At 47.2% G+C, this 9,350-nt stretch overlaps 1 protein-coding gene across 8 annotated transcripts in view; it reads right to left on the bottom strand.

The window, feature by feature from the left end:
- Positions 1-7,914: 7,914 nt before the first annotated feature.
- GLMN (glomulin, FKBP associated protein) overlaps positions 7,915-9,350 on the bottom strand; it is a 50,180-nt gene continuing 48,744 nt past the window's right edge. For all 8 annotated transcript variants that reach the window (XM_029062255.1, XM_029062258.1, XM_029062257.2 and 5 more), the window contains 2 exons: positions 8,295-8,377; positions 7,915-8,164 (listed from right to left, as the gene is read on the bottom strand). In XM_029062255.1, the coding sequence (XP_028918088.1) occupies positions 8,048-8,164; positions 8,295-8,377 (200 nt within the window). In that variant the 3' untranslated portion in view covers positions 7,915-8,047. The remainder of the gene's footprint in view (positions 8,165-8,294; positions 8,378-9,350) is intronic.

Raw genomic sequence — 9,350 nt, 5'->3', positions numbered from 1 at the left:
AGGAGAAATATGGGTCCCCATTCTGACCCAAAGGTGGTGTCCATCGGTGGGGAGCCAGAAAAGCAGCGTGCCTTAGTGGAAGGGCTTGGGAGTCAGAGGTCGTGGGTTCTAATCCCGGCTCTGCCACTTATCAGCTGTGTGACTTTGGCCAAGTCACTTAACTTCTCTGTACCTCAGTTACCTCATCTGTAAAATGGAGATTAAGACTGTGAGCCCCATGAGGGACAACCTGATTACCTTGCATCTGCAGCAGCTCTTAGAACAGTGCTTGGCGCATAGTAATCGCTTACCAAATGCCGTCATCATTATTATTATTATTATTCTGTGCTCCCACTGGGCTGGTCCTTGGAGAAACATCCTACTGAACATTTATGCTTTGCCACTTCCATGCCTTCTTTTTCCCTCTCCTTTCTTCCAGAGACACAGGCAATGTTATCTCTCCTTTTTTTATTTTTTATGGTATTCGTTAAACACTTACTAAGTGCCAGGCACTGTATTAAGCACAGGGGAGAATACAAGCAAATTAGATTGGACGCAATCCCTGTCCCACATAATAATAATACTAATAATGATGATGGTATTTGTTAAGCGCTTACTATGTGCAAAGCACTGTTCTAAGCACTGGGGAGGATACAAGGTGATCAAGTTGTCCCAGGTGGGGCTCACAGTCTTCATCCCCATTTTACAGATGAGGTCACTGAGGCCCAGAGAAGTGAAGTGACTTGCCCAAAGTCACCCAGCTGCCAAGTGGCAGAGCTAGGATTAGAACCCATGACCTGCGACTCCCAAGCCCGGGCTCTTTCCGGGGCTCACAGTCTTAGTCTCCATTTTACAGTTGAGATAGTTGAGGCCCAGAGAAATAAAGTGACTCACCCAAGGTCACACAGCAGACAAGTGGCAGAGGTGGGATTAGAACCCAGGTCCTATTGACTCCCAGGCATGTGTTCTATCCACTAATGATAATATAATAGCACTGTTCTAAACACTGGGGAGGATACAAGCAAACCAGGTTGAACACGGTCCCTGTCCCACATGGGGCTCGGAGTCTCAATCCCCATTTGACAGATGAGGGAACTGAGGCACCGAGCAGTGCAGTGACTTGCCCAAGGTCACAGAGCAGACACCTGGCGGAGCCGGGTTTAGAACCCGGGTCCTGCCGACTCCCGGACCTGTGCTCTATCCACTAGGCAACAACTGCTTCTCTAGAGACAGGAAATGAAATTCCAGCATCGCTTGGTCACATTGTCATAGAGAGGGAGTCAAAAAAATAGGCCCCTTCTGCCAAGAGTTCCAGGAAATGGGTCACATATTATGACTTTTGGGAAGCATTTCAGGGAACCAATTTTAAACTTCCCTCATGCTCTGAGAATAGCTCCGCAAGGGAAAAGAGAAAGCCTGGATGCCATTTTAGGATCCCGGAAAAGACTCCGAAGGTGCCCTTTCCTACCCACCCCATTGTTAGAAATGGGATCGGGGGGTTTCCCGTCCCCTTCCCCCCTTTCCCAGCTTGGTTTTTGAATGGCAGTGGGTTATTTTTCGCCGTTCCTCAACTCAGAGAGTCGAACTGCGGTAGAGGGAGGACTCTGTGGGTCCTCTTTCTGATCCCGGAGTGGGGACCAGGGGGATGTAGGGAACCCCTGGAGCAGAAGCAGAAAGTAGGCCACCTCACCGTGGCCCTGCGGCTCCACGCTCGGAGCTGGGAGAAGCTATTTTTAGTCAGGCTTCGCCTCTGAAAACACAGCTGCAGGAGAGACGGTGCCTTTGTGTAAGGGAGGAAAGGAGTGATTGAAGTGTGTGTGTGTGTGTGTGTGGATGTTTGCTTCTGAATGTCATTTCTGTAAATTTGGGGGCAAAGATCAGTTTCCAGACTCAGTTGCTGGGGAATGGGTTGAGATTACAGGAATGAGATTTCTCTCTGGAGTGGCATTCATTCATTCAATCATATTTATTGAGCACTTACTGTGTGCAGAGCACTGTACTAAGCATGTGGAGAAGTACAATATAACAATAAACAGTGACAATCCCCGCCCACAATGAGCTTACAATCTAGAGAGGGGGAGACAGACAACGATACAAATAAATAAGAATAATAATAATGTTGGTATTTGTTAAGCACTTACTTTGTGCCAAGCACTGTTCTAAGCGTTGGGGTAGATACAGGGTAATCAGGTTGTCCCACTTGGGGCTCACAGTCTTCATCCCCATTTTACAGATGAGGTCACTGAGGCCCAGAGAAGCGAAGTGACTTGCCCACAGTCACACAGCTGACAAGCGGCCGAGCCGGGAATCGAACCCATGACCTCTGACTCCCAAGCCTGGGCTCTTTCCCCTGAGCCACGCTGCTTTTCTATGATGGTATTTGTTAAGCGCTTACTATGTGCCAAGCACTGTTCTAAGCGTTGGGGTAGATAGAAGGTAATGAGGTTGTCCCACTTGGGGCTCACAGTCTTCATCCCCATTTTACAGATGAGGGAACTGAGGCACAGAGAAGCGAAGTGACTCGCCCAAAGTCACCCAGCTGACAAGCGGCGGAGCTGGGATTAGAACCCGCGACCTCTGACTCCCAAGCCCGGGCTCTTTCCATGAAGCCACGCTGCTTCTCAATTACAGGTATATACAGAAGTGCCGTAGGGCTGGGTAGGGGGCGAAGATTGAGAAGCAGCGTGACCTAGTGGAAAACGCACGGATCTGGAAGTCAGAGGACCTGGGTTCCAATCTCGGCTCTGCCGCTGGTCTGCTGGGTGACCTCGGGCAAGTCACCTCACTGCTCTGGGCCTCAGTTCCCTCATCTGTAGAATGGGGATGAAGACTGTGGGCCCCACGTGGGACAACCTGATTCCCCTATGTCTACCCCAGTGCTTAGAACAGTGCTCGGCACATAGTAAGCGCTTAACAAAAACCGTTATTATTATTATTATTATTATTATCACCTCGGGCAAGTCGCTTCACTTCTCAGTTCCCTCATCTGTAAAATGGGGATTAAGACCGTGAGCCCCATGGGAGACCGTTGTATTTAAGGGATCAACTCCTTAAGGCAATCTAATACTATTAAAGCTGCTTTAGTCAAATCATTTTACTTAAAACCCTACGATGGTTCTTTCTTCCCTTTCTCTACCCTGACGAGGTTGCATCAGCTCTTCAAAGTCGAGACCACACGCTCAGTAGTAATAATAATAATAATAATAATGATGATGTTGGTATTTGTTAAGCGCTTACTATGTGCAGAGCACTGTTCTAAGCATTGGGGGAGATACAGGGGAATCAGGTTGTCCCACGTGAGGCTCGCAGTCATCACCCCCATTTTACAGATGAGGTAACTGAGGCACAGAGAAGTTAAGTGACTTGCCCACAGTCACACAGTAAGTGAAAACTGTTGTTATTGTCTTATGCTGTCAAGTCATGTCCGACCCATAGCGATGCCATAGACGCGTCTCTTCCGGAACGGCCCATCTCCCTCTGCAATCATTCTGGAAGTGGATCCATGGAGTTTTCTTGATTAAAAATCCAAAAGTGGTTTACCATCGCCTCCTCAGTAAACGTGAGTCTCCGCCCTCGACTCTCTCCCGTGCCGCCACTGCCCAGCACGGGCGAGTTTTGACTTGTAGCCGATGGCCTTCCGCTCGCTAGTCACTGGCCGAGCTAGGGATGGAACGGACAGGCCTCTGCCTGACTCTCCCTCTCACAGTCGAGCCTGGTAGAGGACCGGAAACTCCCCAGGTGCGACCCCGAGAGGGAAAATGGAAACCGGAGCCGTTATTTTTAGGTTTCCCGGTACGGTAAATTTGTTAACAGCTCAGATTATGTTTCTTAGCGACCGTATCAGTAGGAATTCTAACAGGGGCTTGGAGACGGTAATTCAAGCAACAGGCTGGAGACGTCCATTTTCAGGGGAGTTATAATGTGGACAGCTAGAATACAGAAATCATGCTTTGAAAGTAAGGGCGGCAAATGTGAAAATGGAAAACTACCTCTTCCCCCAGATTGCGGCAACTGGAGAAAGGTGGAAGCGGGGGAGCCGGCAGACTAAAGAAAATGATTTTCCTCGCATTAAGGAGTAAGACAATTCCAGAACCACTAAAACCTGATTACCTGCCTAGTTATTCTTGTTCATCTCTGACAGCGGCATGACATTATGAACTTTATGCTATTTTTTTTTTCAGCAATAGGAGCTGAAGCCTTGCTTAAGGCTCCCTCTCTCCCCTTCCCCCCCTACAGATTTCTAATTTCTAATCACTGAATAATAACAGGAGTGATATCATGGATTTGTACAGTGCCTTTCTTTTGTGCTCTGCGGAATGAGTGCTCAATAGATACTATTGATTTCTAAGAACTCAAAGTCTTTTCACATTACCTTTGTTGTAACATACTCTCCTAAGGGCTTAGTACAGTGCTCTGCCCAAGGGGCTTAGTACAGTGCTCTGCCCAAGGTAAGCACTCAAATATGACTGACTTTCTCTTCTTTCACTCCCTTCTGCATCGCTCTTGCACTTAGATTTGCATCTTTTATTCACCCTGTCCTTCTGTACATAGTCCAGCGCTCTCCACACAGGAGGCGTTCAATAAATACCATTCGTTGATTGATCCCAGACCTCAATAATAATAATAATAACGTTGGGATTTGTTAAGCGCTTACTATGTGCCGAGCACTGTTCTAAGCGCTGGGGGAGATACAGGATAATCAGGTTGTCCCACGTGAGGCTCACGCTCTTAATCCCCATTTTACAGATGAGGGAACCGAGGGACCGAGAAGTGAAGTGACTTGCCCAAAGTCACACAGCTGACAAGAGGTGGAGCCAAGATTTGAACCCATGACCTCCGACTCCTAAGCCCGGGCTCTTCCCACTGAGCCACGCTGCTTCTCAAGTTTACAATCTAGTGTGGGATACAGATACTAAAATTAACTACAGAGGGGAGAAGCAACAATATCGATATAAGTGCTGTGGGGGTGGGGAAGGGATGATGGTATTTGTTAAATGCCTATTATGTGCTAAGCACTGTTCTAAGCGCTGGGCTAGATACAAATTTACCAGGTTGGACACAGTCCCTGTCCCACATAGGGCTTACATCTTAATCCTCATTCTAAAGATGAGGGAACTGAGTCCCAGAGGGGTGTAGCGTGGCTCAGTGGAAAGAGCCCGGGCTTGGGAGTCAGAGGTCACGAGTTCGAATCCCAGCTCTGCCACTTGTCAGCTGTGTGACTGTGGGTGAGACGCTTAACTTCTCCGTGCCTCAGTTACCTCATCTGTAAAACGGGGATGAAGACTGTGAGCCCCACGTGGGACAACCTGATTCCCCTGTGTCTACCCCAGCGCTTAGAACAGTGCTCTGCACATAGTAAGCGCTTAACAAATACCAACATTATTACTTGACTTCTCTGTGCCTCAGTTACCTCATCTGGAAAATGGGGATTAACTGTGAGCCCCACGGGTGACAACCTGATGACCCTGTCTCTCCCCCAGCGCTTACAACAGTGCTCTGCACATAGTAAGCGCTTAACAAATACCAACAGTATTATTATTATTGCCCAAGGTGCTGGGATTTGGACCTAGGTCACACCGACTTCCAGGCTGGCGCTCTAGCCACTCGGCCTTTTTATCAAAGTGCTCTGGAGCAGGGACCCAAATGTGATGAGGAAAAGAGGGCGAATAGGGGAGGGCGAGGAGAGGTCACTCTCCGACTCTTAATGAACTTTCAAGTGGAGTCAAATCCGTTAAGAAATTTCCCGAGTCCAGATCTATCGACGGTCGGCAGATGTTTTTCTGTGGTCTGTGAAAGTGCTGGGGTCTTGGTGTGGTACCCGATCTTGCGGCGATATCACGCTCACCGGATCACTCGCTGTGATCTGGAGTCACACGGCGATTCCGAGAATATCTGATGAAAACGTGTGGTCGATGTTCTTTAGTTCAGAATGGCTGAGCAGTCTCTTGCTGGCCAAGGATCTTGGCATTGTTCTTGAAGACGGACGGGGATGATGGTGGTATCTTAAATAACTGTGTCGTTTAGACCGTGAGCCCGTCATTGGGCGGGGATTGTCTCTATCTGTTGCCGAAATGTAGGTTCCAAGCGCTCAGTACGGTGCTCTGCACATAGTCAGCGCTCAATAAATACTATTGAATGAACCGTGGTATCTGGTAAGTGCTCACTCTGTGCGAAGCCCTGTACTAAACGCTAGGGTAGGTACACGATCATCGGGTTCCACCTGGTTCTAAGCAGGAGGGAGAGCAGGCACTGAATCCTCCTTTATGAGGGAACTGAGGCACGGAAGTGACTTGCTCGAGGTCAAGCAGTAGGTAAGTGGCGGAGCGGGGATTAGAACCCAGGTCCTCTGACTCCCAGGCTCGTGCTCTTTCCACGAGGCCACGCTGCTCTCTTTGAGATCTTGTGGCATTTCCTTAGAGTTCCAGATGCTTGTAGATAACAAGGTAAGGATAACATTACCCTATTTATTTTGTTAATGAAATGTACATCGTCTCGATTCTATTTAGTCGCCATCGGTTTTTACGAGATGTCCTTCCCCTCGACTCTATTCATCGCCATCGTTCTCGTCTGTCCGTCTCCCGCGATTAGACCGTGAGCCCGTCAGACGGCAGGGACCGTCTCTATCTGTTGCCGACTTGTTCATTCCAAGCGCTTAGTCCGGTGCTCTGCACATAGTAAGCGCTCAGTAAATACTATTGAATGAATGAATGAATGAATGAAAGCGTCTTTGGCTCGTTTAAGGCTCTGTCTGCTTCAGTAAATTCCCTAGTGGTTGAGACAAGTGCTGTTTTGGGGATTTTTTTTTTTTTGGTCAGAAGGTTTTCTATATAGTAGAATGTGTGCTGTAGAGAACACTATTTCATTGAATTAGACAAATGAATTTGGAAGATTGGGAAGATGATTAGTCACCATGGAATTTGGACCAGGGCAAGTGGTTTGCTGGAATAATAATAATAATGTTGGTATTTGTTAAGCGCTTACTATGTGCAGAGCACCGTTCTAAGCGCTGGGGTAGATACAGGGTAATCAGGTTGCCCCCCCGTGACGCTCACAGTTAATCCCCATTTGACAGATGAGGTAACTGAGGCACAGAGAAGTTAAGGGACTTGCCCACAGTCACGAAGCTGACAGGTGGCAGAGCTGGGAATAATAATGATGGTATTTGTTAAGCGCTTTCTATGTGCCAAGAACTGTTCTAAACGCTGGGGGGGATACAAGGTGATCAGGTTGTCCCACATGGGGCTCACAGTCTTCATCCCCATTTTACAGTTGAGGGAACTGAAGCACAGAGAAGTGAAGCGACTTGCCCAAAGTCACCCAGCTGACAAGCGGCGGGGCCGGGATTAGAAGCCACGACCTCTGACTCCCAAGCCCGGGCTCTTGCCACTGAGCCCCGCTGCTTCTCAGGTAACAGACCAACAGGTGAGCAGGGTTACAGGACGCCATGAAGGGCCAGCCAAAATTTTACGAACAAAACCTGTCCACGGCCCGCCTGAGAGGCAGCGTGACCCGGCGGGTAGAGCCCGGGCCTGGGAGTCAAAAGAACCTGGATTCTAATCCCGGTTCTGCCACTTGTTGGCTGTGTGACCTTGGGCAAGTCACTTCACTTCTCTGGGCCTCAGTTCCCTCATCTGTAAAATGGGGATTAAGACTGTGAGCCCCATATGGGATTGGGACTGTGTCCAAGCTGATCGGCTTGTATCACACCAGTGCTTAGAACAGTCTCGGCACAGAGTAAGCGCTTAAGAAATACCATCATTATTAATTATTATTACTTACTCCCTTTCGCATTTCCTGCTTCCTCTTCCTTTTCTGCATTTCCTCTCTCTATCTTTTCTGAGGCCTTTCCTTCCTACCCCATGAACACCCATCCCTCTTCCTATTGCTAGTACAATATATAAAGCTCTACGAATCGAATAATGAAACAAAGGAGGCAGGCACATGAAAAAAGCAGCATTTATTTTCTAGCAGCACTGTAACAGAAACACAGTTTTAGAATGCCTGAATTTTAATGGTCACTGATGTCTTGCTTTTTATTGAGCACTGTCATTTTAGGGATCTGGAAACTTCACTTCACCCCAGCATTTTCTTCCGCTGGGCATTTCGTTTTTGCTTCGGTGAGTTCTTCTACTCGGGCTAGAACACTTTCTATCAAATCGAATGTGAAAAGAGCTGAATGAAGAGCCTGAAATGTCAAGAAACATCAACGTTATTCATGTCTGTTAAACCTTTTTTATGCTCAACGAAACCTTTTTTTGGGGTCAAAAGTAATTTATTCCCACAAATCTAAAAGCTTGGCAAAAGTTTGACTTCACCTGAAGTTGCATTTCAGGAGTCATGTTTGGGATCTTCTCTCCACCCACTGTTAAAGTGCAAGGATTTTTAGACTTGTGGGATTCTGTAACAGAAAGATGATTATTTTGTCAACTTTAATGTAATGACTAATACAAAACTTTTTACCTCGAAGGAAAATTAAGGCGGGAAATGGGGGAAAATAAAAAGAGAAAATATACTCCTCAGGATTACTGCTGAATTTATACAAGTTATTCATTCTCGCTGTGATAAGACGAGGCCTTTCCTTCAGCCTGGTATTGGGAAGCTGGTGATGGACTGCTGAAGATTAAGTTACAGAGATGCTTTTTCATGATCAGGAACTTACGAATGAGGAGGAGGAGAGGCACAGATTGAATTCTGCATCTAAATATCTATTGCGGAATTATATCCTGCTTCAAAGAGACCCTATTGCTAGTGGTAGCCACAGAAAGAATGGCAGAGAAGTGATTACAAAGAGCATATACTTGTAAAAGGTGATGACTATTGTTGAAAATGCTCTCTCAACACCATAGGAAAGTAGATTTAGCTTTTTGATTTTTGTGAATTGAATTTTGAACCGATGGAAGTGATTTTTATTTGGGAAGGGGGTATGCAGGAAATGCACTGCAATCAAATCAGTGAATCGGTAGTTTTTACTGAGCATTGACTTTGTGCAGAACACTATATTAAGCACTTATAAAAATAATAATAATTATGGTTTTTGTTAAGCGCTTACTATGTGCCAAGCACTGTTCTAAGCGCTGGGATAAATGCAAGGTAGATTATCCCACGTGGGGCTCACGGTCTCAAGCTCCATTTTACAGATGAGGGAATTGAGGCACAGAGAAGGGAAGTGACTCGCCCAACGTCACACAGCAGACAAGTGGCGGAGGTGGGATTAGAACCCACGACCTCTGACTCCCAAGCCCGGGATCTTGCCACTAGGCCACGTTGCTCCTCTATTTATAAAAGTACAACAGTCTAGGGAGGCACCACCCACCTCAAGGAGCTCAGTGTGGCCTAGTGGACACAGCATAGGCCTGGGAGTTAGAAGATCC

The sequence above is a fragment of the Ornithorhynchus anatinus genome, chromosome 4 (genome assembly GCF_004115215.2).
Source record: "Ornithorhynchus anatinus isolate Pmale09 chromosome 4, mOrnAna1.pri.v4, whole genome shotgun sequence".
NCBI classification, from domain to species: Eukaryota; Metazoa; Chordata; class Mammalia; order Monotremata; family Ornithorhynchidae; genus Ornithorhynchus; species Ornithorhynchus anatinus.
This window is presented reverse-complemented; position numbering and strand designations above follow the sequence as displayed.